Source organism: Neomonachus schauinslandi, chromosome 15 (genome assembly GCF_002201575.2).
Source record: "Neomonachus schauinslandi chromosome 15, ASM220157v2, whole genome shotgun sequence".
Taxonomy (NCBI): Eukaryota; Metazoa; Chordata; class Mammalia; order Carnivora; family Phocidae; genus Neomonachus; species Neomonachus schauinslandi.
Genome location: NC_058417.1, coordinates 4,619,208 through 4,645,645, shown reverse-complemented (window position 1 = coordinate 4,645,645; position 26,438 = coordinate 4,619,208). Strand labels below are relative to the sequence as shown.

The 26,438-nt window shown below is 40.6% G+C and overlaps 1 protein-coding gene across 1 annotated transcript in view; it reads left to right on the top strand.

Annotated features, from left to right (window-relative positions):
* Nucleotides 1–16,560, top strand: part of LOC110584711 (myosin-4) — a 23,030-nt gene extending 6,470 nt beyond the window's left edge. The window contains exons 14-39 of the mRNA XM_044921615.1: nucleotides 1–87; nucleotides 1,595–1,904; nucleotides 2,692–2,762; nucleotides 3,165–3,252; nucleotides 3,335–3,452; nucleotides 4,095–4,218; nucleotides 4,309–4,445; nucleotides 4,576–4,831; nucleotides 5,744–5,986; nucleotides 6,286–6,462; nucleotides 6,688–6,833; nucleotides 7,090–7,180; nucleotides 7,266–7,655; nucleotides 8,690–8,816; nucleotides 9,450–9,568; nucleotides 9,696–9,892; nucleotides 11,153–11,336; nucleotides 11,416–11,581; nucleotides 11,682–11,806; nucleotides 12,477–12,785; nucleotides 13,347–13,550; nucleotides 14,870–14,995; nucleotides 15,086–15,256; nucleotides 15,343–15,447; nucleotides 15,548–15,643; nucleotides 16,408–16,560. Of these exons, the coding sequence (XP_044777550.1) occupies nucleotides 1–87; nucleotides 1,595–1,904; nucleotides 2,692–2,762; nucleotides 3,165–3,252; nucleotides 3,335–3,452; nucleotides 4,095–4,218; nucleotides 4,309–4,445; nucleotides 4,576–4,831; nucleotides 5,744–5,986; nucleotides 6,286–6,462; nucleotides 6,688–6,833; nucleotides 7,090–7,180; nucleotides 7,266–7,655; nucleotides 8,690–8,816; nucleotides 9,450–9,568; nucleotides 9,696–9,892; nucleotides 11,153–11,336; nucleotides 11,416–11,581; nucleotides 11,682–11,806; nucleotides 12,477–12,785; nucleotides 13,347–13,550; nucleotides 14,870–14,995; nucleotides 15,086–15,256; nucleotides 15,343–15,447; nucleotides 15,548–15,643; nucleotides 16,408–16,560 (4,320 nt within the window). The remainder of the gene's footprint in view (nucleotides 88–1,594; nucleotides 1,905–2,691; nucleotides 2,763–3,164; nucleotides 3,253–3,334; nucleotides 3,453–4,094; nucleotides 4,219–4,308; nucleotides 4,446–4,575; nucleotides 4,832–5,743; nucleotides 5,987–6,285; nucleotides 6,463–6,687; nucleotides 6,834–7,089; nucleotides 7,181–7,265; nucleotides 7,656–8,689; nucleotides 8,817–9,449; nucleotides 9,569–9,695; nucleotides 9,893–11,152; nucleotides 11,337–11,415; nucleotides 11,582–11,681; nucleotides 11,807–12,476; nucleotides 12,786–13,346; nucleotides 13,551–14,869; nucleotides 14,996–15,085; nucleotides 15,257–15,342; nucleotides 15,448–15,547; nucleotides 15,644–16,407) is intronic.
* Nucleotides 16,561–26,438: the final 9,878 nt, after the last annotated feature.

The window sequence follows — 26,438 nt, the reverse complement described above, 5'->3', positions numbered from 1 at the left end:
CAGGAGGAGTACAAGAAGGAGGGCATCGAGTGGGAGTTCATCGACTTCGGGATGGACCTGGCTGCCTGCATTGAGCTCATCGAGAAGGTCCGTATGACTTTTCAAGCCTTCGGGATATGAAAAACAAATTGTCTGCCTCCTTATGCTTAACTGCAATCCAATTCTCAAAGAACAAGCAGTGGTGTTTGATGACAGACTCGTACTCTGATCAGCTGTCTGGTGTGTCACAGGTGACCTGCTGTTACTCATGAATAGTTTTTCATAGAGAAATGACTGCAATGCATACAAACATGTACAAAGACACAGGGATGCACGTTTCTCCCTCTTATAACTTCACTCTCCCTCACGTGCATGGGAGTAAGGAATGAAATTGCCGCTAGTCCCCTGAGTACTGTCATTGATCCTGGTGATTCCATGACGGTGTGTGGTGCACGGACCATCCTTCGTGGGTATCAAGGCAGAATGCGTCAAAATGTCTTCCAGGTTGGAAGGGTAGCTCTTCAGTTGTTGCAGGCATTAAGACTCTGATAACTACTGAATAAACACCAAACCTCTCTACAGTCCATCCCTGGAAAATGAACCCTGAATTCTCCTTTATCAAGGAAGTGGGGCAATAATTCTATTAGTGTTGAATATGTTAAAACTCATCAAGCAATCATTAAACACTTACAAATGTAATATTGGTAACTCGCCATGTACCTACGGATACCAATGAAGTTTATGGTTATATGTGAGCACTACCCTAAGCAGTGGGAAAGGAAAAGCAAACACAACTGCCTTCTATGAAAACTTCAGACATTCATGCCAAAATTCTATAAAAATACGAAAGATGAGAATGTCACATCAGACTAGGTCTACCCAATTTGAGGAAAACAATTTTAATTTGGTGATATATACTACCTCTGCTATTCATGAAAACGACATGGTACTCAGTTCCAGGAACACTGAAATAGTTTTGGGAGACAATTTGTGACTGAAGCAAAATCCTCAACGTTGGATTTTCTATCAGTCTTTCCTATCAAACTTGTCACTGAAAGGAGTCAATCTGCTTACAAAGCAAAACCAAATTATGATCACTTAACTCCACCGTGGGGGGAACAGAACTCTGACTACAAAGAGCTCTAATGATACAACATGAGACGCTCTTTCCTCCTGGGAATGGATCAGTTTTAATCATTATCCGTAATTTTTCTCCTCTTCATACTTTTGTCATGTCTAGATTTGAGGTGAGGAAGTTACATTTTCAGGAGGGAAGAAAGTATTTAGATCTATACATTTACAGGATAAAGAATTCAGCTTTGAAATGGTACTTTTGGAATTTAATTTTATACTCTGAACATAAAGTTTGCCAAATGACACAGATGGACTTTTTTTTTTAACTGAGTCTTTCTAGCAAACATATTTCCCATATGTCCATGGTACATGACTGTTTCACATTTCAGTAGCAGAGAAGAGGCAATAAAGTAGGATCGTGCTTATTTAATTTATCAGCCCTTCTTCTGGAACATTTTCAGGTTTCCACCAAGTACATAAACTATTGGAGCATATTTTTCTGAGGAACTCATTATTATCAACCCTTTTTTCCTACTCTCAGCCCATGGGCATCTTCTCTATCCTGGAAGAGGAGTGCATGTTCCCCAAGGCCACAGACACCTCCTTCAAGAACAAGCTGTATGAGCAGCACCTTGGGAAATCCAACAACTTCCAGAAGCCCAAGCCTGCCAAAGGCAAGGCCGAGGCGCACTTCTCTCTGGTCCACTATGCCGGCACCGTGGACTACAACATCGCCGGCTGGCTGGACAAGAACAAGGACCCCCTGAATGAGACCGTGGTCGGGCTCTATCAGAAGTCTGCAATGAAGACTCTGGCTCTCCTCTTTGCTGGGGGACAAACTGCTGAAGCAGGTCATTCTTAATATCATTAGTATGTTCACAGAGTGAAAATACTGACCAATATAATGAAAGGAAGCGTATTTAATTAGCGTGCTACAGTCTTACGATCATCAGTTTTCAGAGCTAAAAGTACACGTGGATCCTTTTGTCCATTGCCTCATTTCACCGATAGGAAACACAGACTCAGAGGTTAAGTGACTTGCTCAAGATCATACAGCTCATTTCTACTATTTTAATAGTATTGGTTCCTTCGAGGATCCAACTAAGCTGGAGATGAGGAAATCCTTTTTCAAGGCACTAGTGCTTGAGGAATTTAAATTCTGTTCCCCTAAGTCCCCTAAGACCAGATGCACATGTAACATAGAAGCACAAGCGAATAGGACGTAGGACTCCCCTGCAGGTTAGTAGAGGCTCATGCACCTGGTAGCAAGCATGCAACTTTGCCTGTTCTCTGGGACCTGTGTGCACTAAGGGGGCAGTACTACTCTGTCTCTGGGCACGTCCTTCAGGGGACACACTGCTGATTTGGAGGAGAGGAGTCCCATCCCTTCCCCACATCTACTCTTTTCATCCACAGTTCTTTTACTGTTGTTGTTTTCCTGAATACCTATAATGTGAGCCAATGCTTCTATTTTCCTAATCTATAGTCAGCAGAAAGATACAAAAAGAAAAACAGGAATGATACAAGTGAACAAGTGCAAATTTAAATTTCATTAGGAATTTTGGCAGTCCTTATACCTATGGCTAGTACTTTCAAAGCTGCTGCAAATAGTTTTAATTTTTCTATTTTATTTTTCAGAAAGCGGTGGTGGGAAAAAAGGTGCCAAGAAGAAGGGTTCTTCTTTCCAGACAGTGTCAGCCCTTTTCAGGGTAAGTATATTCTTGAATGCTGAAAGACTACTTCTGTAACAAAATTAAATTATCATAACTTTAAAAAACTTTTTAAAAGAAATCTATGGTGAAACTGGGAAAAAAAAAAGCCGTGTTGTACAAAGAAAAATGAAAAACGTGTTAGGAAAAATTTAACAAGAAGAAAACCCATAATGTGGGTTCAAACTTTATAATAAATGAACCAGTTACCCTTAATACTCCAAATCTAAAAGATCTAAAGTGGAACACATTTCACATAAAATCAAACCTTCTCTTAAAAGTAACCACTGTAGTCAGTTACATTTACTTTATTCGTGAAATGGGGCACATTCACTACAGATCACTGACAGGGACTCTCATGCAACAGAAGAATGACTTCAAAACTTTTCATATGGTTTACAGGAGAATTTAAATAAGCTGATGACCAACTTGAAGAGCACTCACCCCCACTTTGTACGGTGTATCATCCCCAATGAAACCAAGACTCCAGGTAAGACACTTCTGGTATCTAAACAAGCTCCAGTGTGTTTGCTTTAGACCATGAAATAAGGCATGCGTATTCTTCCTCTTAGGGGCCATGGAGCATGAACTTGTCCTGCACCAGCTGCGGTGTAACGGTGTGCTGGAAGGGATCCGCATCTGCAGGAAGGGGTTCCCAAGCAGGATCCTTTATGCAGACTTCAAACAGAGGTTTGTGTCTCATTATTCCTCCCTTTCAATGTGCTAGCCTAGAGCAGTATCCCCACACAATTCAAACATCTTTTAACTCTTTCTTGAAAACTGAAATGCAATTATTTGAAAGGTGATCATAAAAGATCTGTACCTCTGAAACAAATAATACATTATATGTTAAAAAAAAAAAAAAGAAGAAGAAGATAGCAGGAGGGGAAGAATGAAGCGGGGGAAATCGGAGGGGTAGACGAACCATGAGAGACGATGGACTCTGAAAAACAAACAGGGTTCTAGAGGGGAGGGGGGTGGGAGGATGGGTTAGCCTGGTGGTGGGTATTGAGGAGGGCACATTCTGCATGGAGCACTGGGTGTTATGCACAAACAATGAATCATGGAACACTTCATCTAAAACTAATGATGTAATGTATGGTGATTAACATAATAAAAAAAATTTAATTAAAAAAAACAAAGAACGAAGGCTTGCTTTATATTACCATAAGTTTTTAAACATATTTTCCCAAGGTTCACCTAAAGCACTGCTGGATTATTTTAATGGAATTTTTTTTCTCCAAAACTCAGTCTATCATTTTTTCAATGATAGCTACTAACAGTTCTAGTAAGAAGGAAAACCATGCATTTATATTCTTTGTATTCTGATAGATACAAGGTTCTAAATGCGAGTGCTATCCCAGAGGGTCAGTTCATTGACAGTAAGAAGGCTTCTGAGAAACTTCTAGGGTCTATTGACGTCGACCACACCCAGTACAAATTCGGTCATACCAAGGTACCATCAACCTAAATCTCTATAATAATTTCATCACCTTTGGACTTTCTCATGAGTGAAAATAACATATTTAGCTTGTTCTTTGGCAAGGTTTTCTTTAAAGCTGGCCTGTTGGGAACTCTAGAGGAGATGCGAGATGAAAAGCTGGCTCAACTCATAACACGCACCCAAGCTGTGTGCAGAGGGTACCTGATGAGGGTGGAATTCAAGAAGATGATGGAGAGGAGGTGAGGGACCAAGTCCAAGTCCTTGTTCTCTGCATTTTCATGGCTGAATCTGATACAGTCATTTTGCTTCTTTTGAGTGATGGTCACTGTCCACATTGTTCCTTATTTGCATCTTTATTCTTTCCTACAGAGAGTCCATCTTCTGCATCCAGTACAACGTCCGTGCTTTCATGAACGTCAAACACTGGCCCTGGATGAAGCTATATTTCAAGATCAAGCCACTCCTCAAGAGCGCGGAGACAGAAAAGGAGATGGCCAACATGAAGGAAGAGTTTGAGAAGACCAAGGAAGAGCTGGCTAAGTCAGAGGCAAAAAGGAAAGAGCTTGAAGAGAAGATGGTAGCTCTGATGCAAGAGAAAAATGACCTGCAGCTCCAAGTTCAATCTGTGAGTGTCATCCACTGCACAGCTAAGCCACTTCTTATCCTCCAGACACTGTGGGACTGGATATGAAAAAGTTTTAACTTAAGGTTTTTGAATGAATGGTTTCCACTAAAACAGGTGCTGTAATTGTTTGTCGTTCAAAAATACTAAGACTCAGACCTAAAAAAGCAATAGATGCGAAGTCACCAATTATGCTGTGTATGTTCATATGCACATTCATACACGGTATGGTCATCAGTGAGCAGAGTCATAAAGACGTCCATGGACATTTTCTTTCCTTTATAGACCCTTCTCTTAGATGAGACTGTCCTTTCCTTAGTGAATATTTGTGTACATAAATAGAAGTTACGTTGTTCTTACCAGGTCAGGGAAAACGCTAAATTAACCAACCCCCTCGAATGTGAGGAAACAGAGTCCTAGAATTAACAAGTGATTTTTCCAAAGTAGCACAGAAGCAGATTTTGCCAAAAGGCTAGTTTCCCTGATCTGACATTCCACACAGGGACAGCTAGAGGAAATATGTTATTATAATCAGTACATTAAAATTACTAACAATTTGTCCAGTAGACTGTTAAAAGTTGGCATATGTGTTGACCAAACTGGTTGAGTTATTGAAGTATCCACCTTTTAATAAATTACAGTGTGGGGGCGCCTGGGTGGCTCAGATGGTTAAGCATCTGCCTTCGGCTCAGGTCATGATTCCGGGGTCCTGGGATCGAGCCCCACGTCGGGCTCCTGGCTCAGCGGGGAGCCTGCTTCTCCCTCTCCCTCTGTCTCCCCCCCCTGCTCATGCTCTATCTCTGTGTCTCAAATGAATAAATAGAATTTTAAAAAATAAATAAATAAATAAAATAAATTACAGTGTGTTTGCAGATATAGCTTAGACAAATTAAACTGTTTCATTTCTTCCCTTAGGAAGCAGATGGCTTGGCTGATGCAGAGGAAAGGTGTGACCAGCTGATCAAAACCAAAATCCAGCTGGAGGCCAAGATCAAGGAGGTGACCGAGAGAGCAGAGGATGAGGAGGAGATCAACGCCGAGCTGACGGCCAAGAAGAGGAAACTGGAGGACGAGTGTTCAGAGCTCAAGAAAGACATTGATGACCTTGAGCTGACCCTGGCCAAGGTTGAAAAGGAGAAGCATGCCACAGAGAACAAGGTACAATCATGATCCATTTTAGAGTGTTTACAAGTGACTAGATTGTTACTGAAGTATTTTAATTAAAAGTTTAATCCTAAAGTTACTGAATTATGAAAGGAAAATACTGTCATATTTATGTCATCTCTTTAGTCGTCACTATTTCTATTTACCTTGACCTTTATCCCCCATACTTTTCAGTGAAGTGGGCCTGGCTTAGCTTATCTCCAATTTCCATCTCAGGCCAACACTGTCCTAAGCTTGTTTCTCATCAAGATGATGGATATCATTAACATTTCTATAATCTGCTCAAATCTAAGGTGAAAAACCTCACAGAAGAGATGGCAGGCCTGGATGAAACCATCGCAAAGCTAACCAAGGAGAAGAAGGCCCTCCAAGAGGCCCACCAGCAGACCCTGGATGACCTACAGGCAGAAGAAGACAAAGTCAACACCCTGACCAAAGCTAAAACCAAACTAGAGCAGCAAGTAGATGACGTAAGTGTGAAAAACACAGTATTTCCTCTCAATATAAAATAAACAGTTATGACATGCAACTGTCAATAATGCTCAGAAGCCTTTCACTGTGGCTTTGCAAATAATAATTAAAATTCCCATGCTATTTGGTGTATTTTTAAAAATTCTCCTGTGTATCTTTGATGGCTAGTAACATATGGCTCAGTGCCTTAGGACTGAAATAAATAAAATCCACTATATATTTAGCTTGAAGGATCTCTGGAACAAGAAAAGAAACTCCGCATGGAGCTAGAAAGAGCCAAGAGGAAACTAGAGGGAGACCTAAAGTTGGCCCAAGAATCCACGATGGATGTAGAAAATGACAAGCAGCAACTCGATGAGAAATTCAAAAAGTGAGTAACCTGCTTGTTACCTGTCAATTCAGGTGAAATAGATGTTTTAAAGCTCTCTAAAATACTACTTCAGAGCACACAGGAAAAAAAATGACATCTTAGACTTTTTTATTTAATGAAAATGGTACATTACTAACTTGTAAAAACAGGTACTACTCATGTCCTCAATACAGCAGTATAAAGACATTCCAACATACACGGGAAAGAAAACTGGTAAGAGAATTGATAGAGAGCTTATGTGTTGCTCCTCTAACAGGAAAGAGTTTGAAATAAGCAATCTGCAAAGCAAGATTGAAGATGAGCAGGCCCTCGCAATGCAGCTACAGAAAAAGATCAAGGAGTTACAGGTGAGTCGGACCCCCCACCTCTTCTGCACATTCCTGGAATAAAATCTGCCATGAGTTGGCATTCACGTTGATGTGTCACCCCCAGGCCCGCCTCGAGGAACTGGAGGAGGAAATCGAGGCAGAGCGGGCCTCCCGGGCCAAAGCAGAGAAGCAGCGCTCTGACCTCTCCCGGGAACTGGAAGAGATCAGCGAGCGCCTGGAGGAAGCCGGCGGGGCCACTTCCGCCCAGATCGAGATGAACAAGAAGCGCGAAGCTGAGTTCCAGAAAATGCGCAGGGACCTGGAGGAGGCCACCCTGCAGCACGAAGCCACGGCGGCCACCCTGAGGAAGAAGCATGCGGACAGCGTGGCCGAGCTCGGGGAGCAGATAGACAACCTGCAGAGGGTCAAGCAGAAGCTGGAGAAGGAGAAGAGCGAGCTGAAGATGGAGATCGATGACCTCGCCAGTAACATGGAGACTGTCTCCAAAGCCAAGGTTTTTGTGAAACTTGTCCCCTTTTCATTTTATTTGCAACGATTCAAAATTACAGAGTTTATACATGAATATATCTAATCTAACTGTACAAACTTTAAATGTTATCTCATTTTTTTAATTTAAATTCAATTAATTAACATATAATGTATTATTAGTTTCAGAGGTAGGTCAGTGATTCATCAGTTGCATATTACACCCAGTGCTCATTACATCACATGCCCTCTTTAATGCCCGTCACCCACGTACCTCATCCTCCACCCCCCTCCCCTCCAGCAACCCTGTTTGTTTCCTATGATTAAGACTCTTGTGGTTTGCCTCCCTCTCTGGTTTCGTCTTGTTTTATTTTTCCCTCCCTTCCCCCATGATCCTCTGTTTTGTTTCTTAAATTCCACATAGGAGTGAGATCATATGGTAATTGTCTTTCTCTGATTGACTTATTTCTCTTGGCATAATACCCTCTAGTTCCATCCACGTCATTGCAAATGGCAAGATTTCATTTTTTTGATGGTTGAGTAGTATTCCATTGTGTGTGTGTGTGTGTGTGTGTATACACACCACATCTTTATCCATTCATCTGTCAATGGATATGTGGGCTCTTTCCATAGTTTGGCTATTGTGGATACTGCTATGTTATCTCACTTTAAAATTATTCCTGTTATGCCTATTAGGCATCACTATATTGAAATGAATCATTGCAGTCTTCCTACTTGACTTGTAGAAATCACGTTAACTTTTATCCCTGTGACTATGAAAGAATGCAATTTCAGAAAAAAAATTATCTAAAAACCATACTCCACATGATGCAGAATTTAAATGATGTTCATGTTTGCAAAGACAATAATCCAGTTTTCATAACCATTTATTTGTTCATGTAGCCCAAATTATGTGTCTCTATATCCAGGGCACTGTGGTGAGCTTCGGAGTGGCTAGAAAAGTGAATACAGCTCAGCTCCTTTCCACAAGTAGTTATCTCCAAATGCAGACTTACAAATAAAAATGTATCATCTTTTCCTGTTTTCTACTTCCCACCACAGGGAAACCTCGAGAAAACGTGCCGCACCCTGGAGGACCAGCTTAGCGAAGTGAAAACGAAGGAAGAGGAACAACAACGCCTCATCAATGAGTTGTCAGCCCAGAAGGCTCGTTTACACACAGAATCAGGTCAGTGGGCACACAGAGCCAGCACACAGAGAGCCAAAGAACGAAAGGCAAGCCTCCACTTGCGAACACTTCTTAACACCCATCATTTCTTAAGCCACACATGCCCATTTATCATTCGTCATTCTTTCTTCTTTTTATTGAGAGAAGGTAAAAAGGGATGATTATAAGCTATAACTGGAAGAAAATTAAGCTCCCTGGGCTGAGGAAATTTTTTGCTGCCTCAGCATTACTTGAAAGAAAGAAAGAAAGGCCTTAAAATTCAAAGAAAGCTCACATTTTTTAAAATTTATTTATTTATTTATTTGACACAGAGATAGTGAGAGCAGGAACACAAGCAGGGGGAGTGGGAGAGGGAGAAGCAGGCTTCCTGCTGAGCAGAGAGCCTGATGGGGGACTCGATCCCAGGACCCCGGGGTCATGACCAGAGCTGAAGACAGACGCTTAACAACTGAGCCACCCAGGTGCCCCAAAAGCTCACATTTTTGAAAAAGCAAGAAATAACCTTCTCAACCACATCAAAGTTTTTGAGCTATTCTTTTCATCATGGAGTAAGAAGAGTTCTAATGTTATCGTATTCTTTAAATTAGTCATCTAGATGGCAGAACTAAATCATTCATGTTTTGTCTTTCACAGGTGAATCTTCACGACAGCTAGATGAGAAAGAAGCTCTGGTGTCTCAGCTATCACGAGGCAAACAAGCATTTACACAACAGATTGAGGAATTAAAGAGGCAGCTGGAAGAGGAGTCTAAGGTGAGAATTCTCTAATTGAGACTTTCAATCACTTGAACTTTGTAGCGTGACACACTATTGAACTTCACTTACAGAATATCAATGACCAGAACATAAATGTACAATGCACACTTTTTGGTTGGTCCAGGCCAAGAACGCCCTGGCCCACGCCCTGCAGTCTTCCCGCCACGACTGTGACCTGCTGCGGGAACAGTATGAGGAGGAGCAGGAATCCAAGGCCGAGCTGCAGAGGGCGCTGTCCAAGGCCAACAGCGAGGTGGCCCAGTGGAGGACCAAATACGAGACGGACGCCATCCAGCGCACGGAGGAGCTGGAGGAGGCCAAGTATGGGCTCTTAATGATAGAGGCAGAAAGAAAAGTTTAAAGGCAGTGAAGGAAAAATAATAAAAAAATAATAATATTTCAGGCATGAAGATAGGAGGAATATTTCAGCCTATCTGATTATACAGTGGTGGAAACCACCATCTTCTCCTTACAGACCAGTCACCTCCACTGAAGAATGGGCCAAGACCACAGCTCTCCCCACATTTTGGTCTATTACAAAAATATCTTAAATTTCTTTCCACCAAAATGAATTAAAATTATCAGCATACCCTTTATGAATTAAGTAGAATTAATTTCCTTCAATATAAGGAAAAATGGAGATAGTGGTATATTATTATGAATATTATAATTAACAATAATCAGTTTATCCCTATCTAGAAGTTCAAAATAAGACTATCATACTCTGTCATTTAACTAACAACCAGTATCAATAAACTGATTCACTAATTACACACACTTCTTATGGAATAAAACTCATGGGAGTGACACATGGAAGGGAAATAATCATTATGTTCCCAGTGAAGGAAGCTTCTCTAAATTGCATTTATGTCAGTAGTTGCTAGAATTAAACAGAATGAGGAGGTTTGGCGAGCATTTGCAGAGGGAACACTCCAGTTAAGTGTGAGCTGGTAAAGGAAGCAGTAAGACTTTGGAGGGTATTTGGGAAATATAATTCTGGAATAACATTTGCTGTCTGGGGCATCAGACCCAGAAAGTTAGTGATTAATCATAATCATATGACCTCGTATGCATCACTTTGGGCCACAGTTTCATTTATGAAGAGGACCATGTTAAAAAATGCTTAACGACACTATCCAGTGCTAGCATGCTTTGATGATACACCTCCAGTTCACGGCTGTCACGTGCTGCTCCCTCAGGTGATGCAGGGAGGGCTATGGTCTTGGCACATTCTTCAGTGGACATGACTGTCTGCAAGGAGAAGATGGTGGTTTCCACCACTGTATAATCAGATAGGCTCATTCATTCTGTCTCTCATAATGCATACACCACTGCCACCACGCATACAAAAAGACCTCATGAATATGTTTAACAACCCCTGACATAAAGATAAGAATTCACTAGGGAAAACTAAAGACACAAAATGGGTACTGATAAGACATTTTAGAAAACCTAAACAATTTGTGGACAGAGAAGCAAAGAATCTTGCGGAAAATATGCTTTCCTAGTCAGCAGCTTTATAAAGTTCACTGTCATAGCTCTGAATCTGCTCTTGGTCACTCGCACTGACCAACATTTCAGGAAGAAGCTGGCCCAGCGTCTGCAGGATGCTGAGGAACACGCGGAGGCCGTGAATTCCAAATGTGCTTCTCTAGAAAAGACGAAGCAGCGGCTCCAGAATGAGGTGGAGGACCTCATGCTGGACGTGGAGAGATCTAACGCCGCCTGCGCCGCCCTGGACAAGAAGCAGAGGAACTTTGACAAGGTGGCCCACAATGACTGGCTTCCTGGGGGAAAGTGGCCTGATTCTTGATCACAGAGGCTTAGTTCTGATGTACTTCCAGGTCCTGGCAGAGCGGAAACAGAAGTATGAGGAAACTCAGGCTGAACTTGAGGCCTCCCAGAAGGAGGCCCGCACACTCAGCACTGAGCTGTTCAAGGTCAAGAATGCCTATGAGGAATCCCTGGATCACCTTGAAACCCTGAAGCGAGAGAACAAGAACTTACAGCGTGAGTCTTTGTAACCATTCTACTTCAAAAGTGGTGGGGAGACATCTTTTCAAGTTTTCATTTTTCTCAACTGAATGTGGTATTTTATTATTAACTATAGAGGAAATTTCAGACCTGACGGAGCAGATTGCAGAGGGGGGAAAGCATATCCATGAATTGGAGAAAGTGAAGAAACAGATAGATCAAGAGAAGAGTGAACTGCAGGCTGCTCTGGAGGAAGCAGAGGTACATGTTCCATTTGCCCAATTATGCATTATAAACAAACTGAAAAATTAATACCGACTGAGAGCAGCTATCATGTTACAAAGCTACTGGGGATAACTCCTTAATTCAGTGAGAAATACTGCATTGTACCTTGGGAAGGCAGAACGAAGAGGCTAAATTAAGATGTATGAAAGTTTGTGGTTTTCTGAATGCCTTCTTCAAGAAAGCATCATATTGTGCAAAACAAACAACAAGCTCTCTAGGTGACTACCAGGAAAACACCATCAAAAGACGTGACTGCGGACTGACTGTTCCCCTATCCTAGGAATGTGGGTTCCGCTTGCCCTTCCTGCTCCCAGAGGCTGCTCCAAAGACATAGCCTTCAGACAGTGGTTTGGTGTTAAGAACACCTACATGGTATATGTGACTAAATCTACCTAGGGTCTCTTTGTAAACTTTTAAAATTTGGTGGGCAGATGTGGGATCCATTCATCTTCCCGCCACCCAAAACTAGCCTCTCACATAAGTTCCCTTTGCTATTATTAAGCTGCCACCACCAAGCTGGAATGGCCTGCCTCTTCCTTTGGTCTTCTCACTGCCCTCCAAGTACAGGGGCCAGTTTCAGATTACACCAGGAAGATCCCGAGAGGATCAAAAGCCAAGAGTAACCTAAGTGTTGCTTTTTAAAAAGGGATCTCTTGAGCACGAAGAAGGCAAAATCCTTCGCATCCAGCTTGAGTTAAACCAGGTGAAATCTGAGATTGACCGGAAAATTGCTGAAAAAGATGAAGAAATCGATCAGCTAAAGAGAAACCACATGAGGGTGGTGGAGTCAATGCAGAGCACCCTGGATGCTGAGATCAGGAGCAGGAATGATGCCCTAAGGATCAAGAAGAAGATGGAGGGAGACCTCAATGAGATGGAAATCCAGCTGAACCATGCCAACCGCCAGGCTGCAGAGACAATAAAGAATCTTAGAAACACACAAGGAATACTGAAGGTACACCGGGATAAACACACATGGTGTCATGCAGTCTGGGTGTTAACTGTAATTTATATGCCATAAATCTAAATAACATGGTAATCAGTTGAAAATTATACATACACAGCCAAAGAACAGCTTACATCTGGAAAGTCTAAAAGTTCACCTTGCAAACTGAAGAGAAGACACTGCACAAATCACTTCATTTATATGAAATTCATTTGTATGATATATATAAATATATATACATACATTTTTAAATATACATATCTATACTTGTTTAATATATGTAAAACAACATCATTAGACCAGCTCATCTCTGAGGATGCTTTCTTGATCCAATATTTTATAGCTTTAGCCATGGTTATTTTTTTATGATTTAGAATCTAAAATATAACATCCTGTTCTTTTGAGGAGACCTACTATCCTAGGCTACAAAGAATTTGTCTTTAAAGGGACTTGCAGATTTTCCCTCCCTAATCATACTCTAAGGTATTGAGAACAAAGTGTGTACATGACTGAAATGTGTACTCGCTTTAATGGAAGCATGAGTAAGAGTCTTTGCCTCTTTCTGTGTAGGACACTCAGCTACATTTGGACGATGCCATCAGAGGCCAAGATGACCTTAAAGAACAGCTGGCCATGGTGGAGCGCAGAGCCAACCTGCTGCAGGCTGAGACTGAAGAGCTAAGGGCATCCTTGGAGCAGACTGAGAGGAGCAGGAAGGTGGCAGAGCAAGAGCTTCTGGATGCCAGTGAGCGTGTGCAACTCTTGCACACCCAGGTGAGGTTCAGGACTCTGGTTGAGCAAATGGATTCCCTGAAGTTGAAGATAATTTGAAGGGAAAACCTTGGCAAGGATCCCTTCCTGAAGTTCTGGAAAATGTGTATTACTAAGAAGTACTAGGGTCTAGCCAGTTCACGGGTATATTTATGGGCTGACATAATCATGTTGATGTGAAAAAATTTATAGAGTTCTAGAAACTTTTTTAAAAAAGCAGAAGGCCTTCTATTAATAACCATATATGTGACATTAGTGGCCATCTTGTCTTTTGCAACTCTAAGCTACAAATCAATAAGCAAGTAAACAGAGGAAAAAGAATAAGCCACCAAGTTATTTTTATGTATCATGTATGCACATGAAGCTAACTACATGAAAGAAGCTCTTCAATTCAAATTCACAGAGGCCATCATTACTGCTACTCAGCATTTGTTGTTTATAATGCATGTGCTAAAATAAATGGCGGTGTAGTCTCACAAGGCTAATAAGCACCCATTATAGTATGCACTTATTGCCATGAAAAGATGTTCATAATACGTGAAAAGCGCAACTTAAAAATATTATATAAAGCATGATCATTTTTGTTGAAAATATATAGGAAACATCCAGAAGGATAAACAAAGTGTTATCAATGGTTATCTCTGTGTACTGAGAGTACAATAATTATTCCTTACCTCTTATTTTGTTAATTTGTATATTCTATTTTTTATAATAAACATACATTATTACATACTTTTTAAAAATTGCAATATAAGGAAATAGCCATCATGGAAATGTTAAAATCACATACTCCAAATACTTTTAAATTCAAATTAAAATACATTTTTCTTACTGATTTTTAGTACCCCTGAATTAAATATTTCATACTATCAACTTTCCAAAACATAACATATTCTTGGTTCATTTTTGTACTGATAATGATGCTACTTATGCTCTTTAAATATAAAGCTAACCAAACATGAATGAACTAAAAATTAATAATCCATTTTCCATGAGCTGTGTGGCGCTACATGGTACAGCACTTTAAATTTTTTGGGGGGTCAGGGTTGTGCTTCATGCTTACAAACAGCCACTGATAATAGTTGAACACCTCTGATACCAAAAATCAAATTTTACCTGGAAGAATTTCAGATAATGTTCATTAACAGAAGTATGGATAAAAAGAAGAGAGGGCATAACTCAAGAGTCAACTTTTGATTTGGTGTTTATTCTGAATTTTTCCTGGATCAAGAATTTTTGCCTGTATACACTAGTCAAAATGACAATGTAAACAGAATATAATTAAATGTGCTTCCCTTTCTTTTTTTATTAATTTGAAACAGAACACAAGCCTGATCAACACCAAGAAGAAGCTGGAGACAGACATTTCTCAGATCCAGGGAGAGATGGAGGACACTGTCCAGGAAGCCCGCAACGCAGAGGAGAAGGCCAAGAAGGCCATCACTGATGTGAGCAGAGGGCAACACGGTCCTGGTCAAACTTGAATCCTGATGTGCTAGCTCAGCTCTCTCAACTGGTTTTGTTTTACTGCTCATCAGGCAGCCATGATGGCCGAGGAGCTGAAGAAGGAGCAGGACACCAGCGCCCACCTGGAGCGCATGAAGAAGAACCTAGAGCAGACTGTGAAGGACCTGCAGCACCGTCTGGACGAGGCTGAGCAGCTGGCTCTGAAGGGTGGGAAGAAGCAGATCCAGAAACTGGAGGCCAGGGTGGGTCCCCATCACTTCATTCAATTCCCAACCTGCTCATACAGCTACTTATAGCCAAAGTGCTAAAAGCCTTTGTTCTTTTCCAGGTGAGGGAACTTGAAAATGAGGTTGAAAGTGAACAGAAGCGCAGCGTCGAGGCTGTCAAGGGTCTTCGCAAACATGAGAGGAGAGTGAAAGAACTCACTTACCAGGTGACCCGCCTTTCCATATTTCTCAGGCCTGCTGCTCTCTCAAGAAAATAAAAATAATGAGTCGTTTTCAAATAACTATTTGCTACCTCTTTCATTTCAGACTGAGGAGGATCGCAAGAACGTTCTTAGGCTGCAGGACTTGGTGGACAAATTACAAACAAAAGTTAAAGCTTATAAGAGACAAGCTGAAGAGGCTGTGAGTAGCTTCATAATGAGAGAGAAAAGTTCAGGAGAAGGCCTGAACTTTAGGCCTTTGTGGAGCCTGAAGTTTATAGAATTTAAGAGCCTTTCTTTAAGGCAAGAGAGTATAAAATTAGGTATGAAAACGAATATTTGGAATGAAAAAATTTTACCAGTAATTACTGGAGCCTTAGAGATTCAAGTGCATTTCTTCTGAGAACTCTTTAAGCAATTTTCCAGACATGTTAGTACAGAAATGTTTTTTGGTTACAACTCACTTCCCTATCTAGAACACTCCACCACTCCCAGCAATCTCCAGCACTCACAGGGGCTGTGCTAATGAGGGCTCTGAAGTCTAAGCTTTGTTAAATAACTTCACAATAAATCCATCAGAATATTTCTTTTTCATTTGGCTCCTTTCCCATCTTATCATCTTTCTCATCACAAACTTTCTTTAAGGTTCTCTGCACCCAATACTATCACCATGTCTACTTTTTAAAGATTCAGATTCCTGCTACTCTGATCTCCCTGTTGTCATTGTAGCATCTTAAGTTTGCCAGGAAGAGAATCAAGTGAGAGAGACCGAGCAGGGGGCATTGTGAGCCCACACGTTCAGAGGCAACTAGTGGGATGCCTTGCCCCCAAATAAGTACATGACCAAATAACAGAACATTTTGCTTTCTCATGTATGAATTAAATCCAGTAGCTGCTCCTAGTAACAAAGGCAGTAAGAATCAGAAAATGTCAAATTTTCTCGTTCTCTGAAATTTCTTTTCTCAGGAGGAACAATCCAATGTCAACCTTGCCAAGTTTCGCAAGATCCAACACGAGCTGGAGGAGGCCGAGGAACGGGCTGACATTGCTGAGTCCCAGGTCAACAAGCTGCGGGTGAAGAGCCGGGAAGTTCACACGAAAGTCATAAGTGAAGAGTAATCCATTCTTATGCTGAAAGGTGATGAAAGAAATGTGCAAAATGTGAAGTTCTTTGTCACTGTCACATGTCACTGTAACATCAAGGCAATAAAATCTGCAGAGAATTTTCCAATCTAAAAATACATGTCTCTCTTAATTACAAGTTCTGTAGTGCTATGAGAACTAATTCATTTCTTCAACGCTTGTGAAGCTCCTAACTGTGCAATCAGATGAGTGTGGTCAGTGAACCAATGTTAACAGAAGGCAAATGTTCTCTGAGGGAATACAAAGGTAGTTAGTGCACCCCCAAATGCATTCAACCAATTCTACTGAGAACCAAGTGTGTGTCTGTACAGAAATGGGCACCAGGGATATGACAGTCATCCCTGCCTCTGAGGAGCTCAAGCCAGCAGGAGTGACAGCAATTCAAAAACAGCTCCTAGAAGATGAGTAGACAGTTATCTGGTAAAAGAGAAACGGAATTGGTCATTCTAAGAAGAGAAAACAAGCATGAGATTTCAGAGTAGTTTGAGCACAGGCCCCAGCCAGAGAGGGAAGGCCTGCCTGTGAAGGGAACAGCCTCCTGTGTGGTGCTGAGGAATCAGGATATGCATGGACCTGGTGAGATTTCATGAGAAAGAGAGCTGACCCATCTCTGGCAGTAGCCCAGAGGATGGAGCTAAGAGGAAAGACCAGAGCCTAGAGACTGCTGAGGCTATGAAAATGATCCAGATTAGGGGTGACAGTGACAGCAACAAACGAGAATGCAGAACGCAAGCAGGCCTCCAATACTGGTCCAAGGAAAGGACTGGAAGAGCACTGAGGAGTAAATCAGTTTCACGGCCTTCAAACCTCGCAGTTAGCTTGTGATTATACATATTATTTCCTTTGGTGCGAAGTTCTCTTCCTCTGAATCCCTCCAAAAAAAAGGGATAGAACCTTTTTTTTTATTCTTATGTTAATCCCCATACATTACATCATTAGTTTTAGATGCAGTGTTCCATGATTCATTGTGCATAACACCCAGTGCTCCATGCAGAATGTGCCCTCCTCAATACCCATCACCAGGCTAACCCATCCTCCCACCCCCCTCCCCTCTAGAACCCTCAGTTTGTATTTCAGAGTCCATCGTCTCTCATGGTTCGTCTACCCCTCTGATTTCCCCCCCTTCATTCTACCCCTCCTGCCAGCTTCTTCTTCTTTTTTTTCCCTTAACATATATTGCATTATTTGTTTCAGAGGTACAGATCTGTGATTCAACAGTCTTGCACAATTCACAGCGCTTACCAGAGCACATACCCTCCCCAGTGTCTATCACCCAGTCACCCCATCCCTCCCACCCCACCCCCCACTCCAGCAACCCTCAGTTTGTTTCCTGCGATTAAGAATTCCTCATATCAGTGAGGTCATATGATACATGTCTTTCTCTGTTTGACTTATTTCGCTCAACATAATACCCTCCAGTTCCATCCACATCGTTGCAAATGGCAAAATCTCATTCCTTTTGATGGCTGCATAATATTCCATTGTATATATATATATACCACCTCTTCTTTATCCATTCATCTGTCGATGGACATCTTGGCTCTTTCCACAGTTTGGCTATTGTGGACATTGCTGCTATAAACATCGGGGTGCACGTACCCGTTCGGATCCCTACTTTTGTATCTTTGGGGTAAATACCCAGTAGTGCAATTGCTGGATCATATGGTAGCTCTATTTGCAACTTTTTGAGGAACCTCCATACTGTTTTCCAGAGTGGTTGCACCAGCTTGCATTCCCACCAACAGTGTAGGAGGGTTCCCCTTTCTCCGCATCCCCGCCAACATCTGTCGTTTCCTGACTTGTTAATTTTAGCCATTCTGACTGGTGTGAGGTGGTATCTCATTGAGGTTTTGATTTGGATTTCCCTGATGCCGAGCGATATTGAGCACTTTTTCATGCGTCTGTTGGCCGTTTGGATGTCTTCTTTGGAAAAATGTCTGTTCATGTCTTCTGCCCATTTCTTGATTGGATTCTTTGTTCTTTGGGTGTTGAGTTTGATGAGTTCTTTATAGATTTTGGATACTAGCCCTTTATCTGATATGTCATTTGCAAATATCTTCTCCCATTCTGTCGGTTGTCTTTTGGTTTTGTTGACTGTTTCCTTTGCTTTGCAAAAACTTTTTATCTTGATGAAGTTCCAATAGTTCATTTTTGCCCTTGCTTCCCTTGCCTTTGGCGATGTTTCTAGGAAGAAGTTGCTTCGGCTGAGGTCAAAGAGGTTGCTGCCTGTGTTCTCCTTTAGGATTTTGATGGACTCCTGTCTCACACTGAGGTCTTTCAACCATTTGGAGTCTATTTTTGTGTGTGGTGTAAGGAAATGGTCCAGTTTCATTCTTCTGCATGTGGCTATCCAATTTTCCCAACACCATTTGTTGAAGAGACTGTCTTTTTTCCATTGCACATTCTTTCCTGCTTTGTCAAAGATGAGTTGACCATAGAGTTGAGGGTCCATTTCTGGGCTCTCTATTCTGTTCCATTGATCTATGTGTCTGTTTTTGTGCCAGTACCATACTGTCTTGATGATGACAGCTTTGTAATAGAGCTGGAAGTCCGGAATTGTGATGCCGCCGGCTTTGCTTTTCTTTTTCAACATTCCTCTGGCTATTCGGGGTCTTTTCTGGTTCCATACAAATTTTAGGATTATTTGTTCCATTTCTTTGGAAAAAGTGGATGGTATTTTGATGGGGATTGCATTGAATGTGTAGATTGCTCTAGGTAGCATTGACATCTTCACAATATTTGTTCTTCCAATCCATGAGCATGGAACGTTTTTCCATTTCTTTGTGTCTTCCTCAATTTCTTTCATGAGTATTTTATAGTTTTCTGAGTACAGAGCCTTTGTCTCTTTGGTTAGATTTATTCCTAGGTATCTTATGGTTTTGGGTGCAATTGTAAATGGGATCGACTCCTTAATTTCTCTTTCTTCTGTCTTGTTGTTGGTGTATAGGAATGCCACTGACTTCTGTGCATTGATTTTATATCCTGCCACTTTACTGAATTCCTGTATGAGTTCTAGCAGTTTTGGGGTGGAGTCTTTGGGGTTTTCCACATAAAGTATCATATCATCTGCAAAGAGTGAGAGTTTGACTTCTTCTTTGCCGATTTGGATGCCTTTGATTTCTTTTTGTTGTCTGACTGCTGTGGCTAGGACTTCCAATACTATGTTGAATAACAGTGGTGATAGTGGACATCCCTGCCGCGTTCCTGACCTTAGGGGGAAAGCTCTCAGTTTTTCCCCATTGAGAATGACATTCGCTGTAGGTTTTTCATAGATGGCTTTTATGATATTGAGGTATGTACCCTCTATGCCTATACTCTGAAGAGTTTTTATCAAGAAAGGATGCTGTACTTTGTCAAAAGCTTTTTCTGCATCTATTGAGAGGATCATATGATTCTTGTTCTTTCTTTTGTTAATGTATTGTATCATATTGATTGATTTGCGGATGTTGAACCAACCTTGCAGCCCAGGGATAAATCCCACTTGGTCGTGGTGAATAATCCTTTTAATGTACTGCTGGATCCTATTGGCTAGTATTTTGGTGAGAATTTTTGCATCCATGTTCATCAGGGATATTGGTCTGTAATTCTCCTTTTTGATGGGGTCTTTGTCTGGTTTTGGGATCAAGGTAATGCTGGCCTCATAAAATGAGTTTGGAAGTTTTCCTTCCATTTCTATTTTTTGGAACAGTTTCAGAAGAATAGGTATTAATTCTTCTTGAAATGTTTGGTAGAATTCCCCTGGGAAGCCATCTGGCCCTGGGCTTTTGTTTTTTGGGAGATTTTTGATGACTGCTTCAATTTCCTTAGTGGTTCAGGTTTTCTATTTCTTCCTGGTTCAGTTTTGGTAGTTGATACATCTCTAGGAATGCATCCATTTCTTCCAGGTTATCTAATTTGCTGGCATAGAGTTGCTCATAATATGTTCTTATAATTGTTTGTATTTCTTTGGTGTTAGTTGTGATCTCTCCTCTTTCATTCATGATTTTGTTGATTTGGGTCATTTCTCTTTTCTTTTTGATAAGTCTGGCCAGGGGTTTATCAATCTTCTTAATTCTTTCAAAGAACCAGTTCCTAGTTGCATTGATCTGTTCTACTGTTCTTTTAGTTTCTATTTCATTGATTTCTGCTCTGATCTTTATGATTTCTCTTCTCCTGCTGGGTTTAGGCTTTATTTGCTGTTCTTTCTCCAGCCCCTTTAGGTGTAGGGTTAGGTTGTGTACTTGAGACCTTTCTTGTTTCTTGAGAAAGGCTTGTATTGCTATATACTTTCCTCTTAGGACTGCCTTTGCTGCATCCCAAAGATTTTGAATAGTTGTGTTTTCATTTTCATTGGTTTCCATGTATTTTTTTAATTCTTCTTTAATTTCCTGGTTGACCCATTCATTCTTCAGTAGGATGCTCTTTAGCCTCCACGTATTTGAGTTCTTTCCGACTTTCCTCTTGTGATTGAGTTCTAGTTTCAAAGCATTGTGGTCTGAAAATAGGCAGGGAATGATCCCAATCTTTTGGTACCGGTTGAGACCTGATTTATGACCTAGGATGTGATCTATTCTGGAGAATGTTCCATGGGGACTAGAGAAGAATGTGTACTCCGTTGCTTTGGGATGGAATGTTCTGAATATGTCTGTGAAGTCCATTTGGTCCAGTGTGTCATTTAAAGAGGGACAGAACTTCTTAGATAATTCCTAATTTCTACATACAAGTCTACTTACCAAGCCCAAGAAACCTGATTTTTCTCAGTACCATACCTATTTTAAGGAGGAATCAGAAAGGGAATTGATTTGTTAATATCAAAAAGAATGTGACTGAGATTATACCATAGCCATTGCCAGAGTGGTCTTTTCTTTGATACTTTTTTAAAGCTTACTGTTTGGCTTCATTGTGTAAGATATTTTAAAAATAAGGTAACAGAATCCCAATTCACTCTTTTATGGTGGTGGATATCCCTTCCTAACAAGGTGGCTGCTTCAAGGAATCTCCTTCCCCAGTGTGAGAATCCTAATTAGTAATGAGAAGCCTGCTTCATGAGAAGAGGATTTAAGAGAGGTAAAAAGTAATTAATAAGGAATATTTAACATAGGCCATGATAAAGACTAATGAAATATCCTGCAGAGGGTAGGCATTTATTATCAAATTTTAATTAAACTCTGTAGACTTAACCTATTGACCTCAAAAGCACAGGGCAATTGCTTTATTATTCTGTCTCCTAACTATTTAAATAATTGCTTATGTAGAGAGTTGGGAGTGGATCTCATTATGTATGGGTCGATTATCCTGGGGTCCCTGATTAAAGCAGAAAGGATTTAGAGTCACAGAAACACTGATTAATATTCTTCCTTATCTTCCTCACAGATTAGATGATTTATAGATGTATTTCCTTCTCGCTCACAACAAAGCCACACATGAGCATACAGAAATGTTTACAATACTCTTGTCTTTCCTTTCATTGAGATGTGGGAACTTTTCCTAACCTACTGATGAGGGATATGAGGACCCAAATGAGATGCATGCAGGGAGGAGGGAGGAGGGAGGAGGGAGGAAGCAGGAGACTGTCTCTGAGAACAACTCTGAATTAGGAGCAAGAGGGAGTTCACTCCTCCCAGACAGCAACACTAGGACTTACTGTGATGGGGAGAAACTGAGACTGGAAGGAGACTTTGGGCTGTCACAAAGGGCAACCTTGAGGTAACCTATAGATAAACCTACAAAAAGCACATAAGTAAGGAACTAGGCAGAGATGGCCATGCCCTAGTATTTTTGGTATCCAGCCAGGCATCGTTACACTAATAAAATCTAAGAATCTGTAATAAGGCCAGATTCTTTACTTCTTTATCTTCTAAGGACTTCAAGACCATGGTTACTGAAAGCAAATACTGGTACCATTCACATACTGCTACTTGAAAATACCATGAATCTTTTTCCTCAACTCAATTCATAACCAAACAGGTATCAAGAACAAAAGAAATCTCAAGATCCCTCTCCTCTGAAACACTACCTCCCCTTCTCTTTTATATGTAAATCTCCCACTATGAGACTGAAATCTTAAGCATCCTGAAAGATGCTTATTTAACCTCCTATTAAATTCCTAGTAAATATACTAATTTCCACTAACACCCTAGCTAGCATTACTGGATAATCAGCTGAGAAAGCATCTAAAGAAAGAGGTCTCTTGAGATGTGCCTGAAGGGAGGGAAAGGGAGAGATGTAAAAAGTGCCTCTACAAAAGCCATCTGCCTGCACTGAGGCCTGACCCTGGGTATCCAGGCGCCTGGCACCCTTCCTCATGAGGCTAGGGTCTATGTGAGCCTCCACATCAAGGGCTCTCAAATTCAGCATGCATCAGAACTATCTGAAGGCCTTGCTAAAACACAGATTAGGGGGCCCCACCTCCTGAACTTCTAATTTAGTAGGTCTAGATTGGGCCCCAAGAATTTGCATTTCTAACAAGTTTCCAGGTGATGCTAATGTGGTTAGTCCAGGACAACACTGAAAACCACAGTTCTACATTATCACCAAATCTTTCAAAAGGAATTACACATGATAACCTATAGTCCTGCATTTACACCTACAAATTCAGCTAAACCTCTCTGGGCCTGCCATGTAATAAGTGCTCAAGAAATATTTGTGGGACGCATAATAATTTAAGAAGAACTTAATCTGTGCCAGGCACTGAGCTAGGTATTTTACATTTATCATCCAAAAAAAATAAATCCTAAAGCAAAGGGTATTTTAGTACCTTTATCTAGTAAATGATTAAAAAAAAAAAATCAGTAAGAAGACTTCTATTTCCAGGAAAATGGAGTTGACCTACTTTTCCCTCCCACTAAGTGCAATTAAACCCCTGGACATTATATATAAAATTAACTCAAATGATTCTGAATGGTGGAGAGAAGTAGATGGACTAGTAAGTTCCCTGAGTTTTCTTTTTGCCTCATGCGCCCCAGACTTGGAATTGAAGAAGCAGACAACACAGCAACACCAACAGGTGCAGACAAAAAAGCCTCATAAAAAGCCCACTCACTCTAGTCAAAGGATAAAATAATGGGCAGCCGAGCAAGGTTGGTTTAACATTCAAAATTCAGTATAATTCAGCATATTCACAGAATAAAAGTGAACACTGTATGATCATCTCAACAGATGCAGTAAAATGATTTGACAATATCCAGCACCCATTCATGATTTAAAAAACAAAAACTCTCAGGGCACCTGGGTGGCTCAGTCCGCTGAGCGGCTGACTCTTATTTCAGTGCAGGTCATGATCTCAGGGTCCTGCGATCGAGCCCTGCACCTGGTTCTATGCTCAGTGGAGAGTCTGCTCGAGGATTCTCCTTCTCCCTCTGCCCCCACCCCCGACTCATTCTCTCTCACTTTCTCTAAAATAAAACAAATAAATTTAAAAAAACACTCTCAGCAAACTAGCAATAAAAGAGGACTTTCTCAATCTACGTAATAGGTACTTACTAAAAAAAAGGGGGGGGCGCCCTGGGTGGCTCAGTCGTTAAGTGTCTGCCTTCGGCTCAGGTCATGATCCCAGAGTCCTGGGATCGAACCCCACAACGGGCTCCCTGCTCGGCAGGAAGCCTGCTTCTCCCTCTCCCACTCCCCCTGCTTGTGTTCCCTCTCTCGCTGTGTCTCTCTGTGTCAAATAAATAAATAAAATCTTTAAAAAAACAAAAACAAAAAACAGCACAGGGGCATCTGGGTGGCTCAGTCAGTTAAGCGGCTGCCTTAGGCTCAGATCATGATCTCAGGGTCAGGGTCCTAGGATCCTTGGACCATTGGGCTCTCTGCTCAGCAGGGATTCTGCTTCTCCCTCTCCCTCTGCCCCACCCCCTGCTCATGTGTGCTCTCTCTTTCTCTCTCAAATAAATAAAATCTTTACAAAAAACAGCACAGCTAAAATATCATGCTTAACGATGAAATAGTGAAGACTTTCTACCTAAGACTGGGACTAAGGAAATGATATCCACTTTCACCATCTCTAGCTAACTACATTGGAAGTCCTAGCTAATGTAGTAAGACAAGAAAAGGAAAAAAAAGACATAGACATTGAAAAAAAAAAGAGGTAAAACTCTTTATTTGCAAATGACAAAATTGCATAGAATATTTAAATAAGTCTACAAAAAACTACTTAACCCAAGAAGTAAACTGAGCATGTATCAAACTATAAGGTCAGTATATAAAAATAAGTTTGATTTTTATATTAACAGCAAACAATTGGAAAGTGAAATTCTAAAAATCAGTACCATTTACATACAATAGCATCAAAGAAATCACAAAATATTCTAGGAATAAACTTAATAAAAAATTTTTATAACCTCTACATCATAAACTATAAATCACTGCTGAGAGAAAGTAAAGAATATCTAAATAAATTATACACACATGTAGATATACGTGTGTGTGTATGTACACACACACACACACGGAAAGAGGGGGAGAGAGATACAGTTATCTTGGTTTGGAAGACTCAATATCGTAAGTCTGTCAATTCTCCCCAAGTTGATCTAAATATTTAATGTAACCCTAATCAAAATCCCATCAGACTTTTTTTTTTGAGAAATTGGCAAGCTGATATTAAACGCGTGAGAAAGAAGTACAAAGTTGAAGGACTCACTCAATGGTTTTAAAAACTTAAAATAAAGCTACTCTAATTAAGACAGTGTGGTACTAGCATAAGGGTAGAAAAAATATAGATTGCTGGAATAGAATAGAGAGGAATAGAGATCTTAAAAATAAATCCACTATATATACCATCAAATGACTTTACTAAGATGCAAATGCAATTCAATGTAGAAAGGAAAGTCTGCAAGAAATGATACTGGATCAATTAGACTTCTGTATGAACAAATAATAACTCATACAATATGCAATAATTAACTCAATATGGAAAACAAACCCATATGCAAGTCCTAAAATTATAAATCCTCTAAAAGAAAACGTGGAAAATATCTTTGTGATCTTGAGCAAAAACTCTTAGAACACAAGTACTAAGTAAGAGAAAAAAATGATAAACTGTCCTCTTCAAAATCAAAACTACTGCCCCCCCAAGATGCTGTTGGGAACACAAAAAGGCAAATCACAAGCTGGGAGAAAATATATGCAATACATAAATGCAACAAAGAACTTCATTGTATCTATAAGAACACATACAAAACAATAAGGAAAACAATCCAATAAAAATGGGCAAAAGAATTTGACAGACACTTTCAAAAAGAAGGTAGATGAAGGTCCAATAACCACATTAAAAAGATGATCTATACCATTGGTCTGACGGATACAGTTTAAAAACCACAAGGAAATTCCACAAGACATCCATAAGAATGGCTAAAATTATAAAGATGGACAATGACAAATGCTGACAAGGATGTTGGGCAACCGCATCTCTCGTATATTACTAGTGAGAATGTAAAATAGTTCTATTTTTGAAAAACTGTTGGCCATTTCTTGTAAGTTAAATACACCCCTATACAGCTTTTCATCTGGCAATTCCACTCTTTCGAATTTAACCAGAAGAAATGAAAGATACATTCACAAAAAGATAAGAATATCCATCAGCAAAAGAACAGATGAACAAAATATGCTATACCCTCACAATGAAATACTACTCACCAATAAAAATAAATTAACTACATGCAGGAACACAGATGAGGGGTGCTTGGGTGGCTCAGTCAGTTAAGCGTCTGTCTTCAGTTCAGGTCATGATCCTGGGGTCCTGGGGTTAAGCCTGGCGTCAGGCTCCCTGCTCAGCCAGGAGCCTGCTTCTCCCTCTGCCCCTCCCCGCTTGTGCTCTCTCTCTCTTGCACTCTCTCTCTCTCAAATAAATAAAATCTTTTAAAAAAAGAACAGAGGAA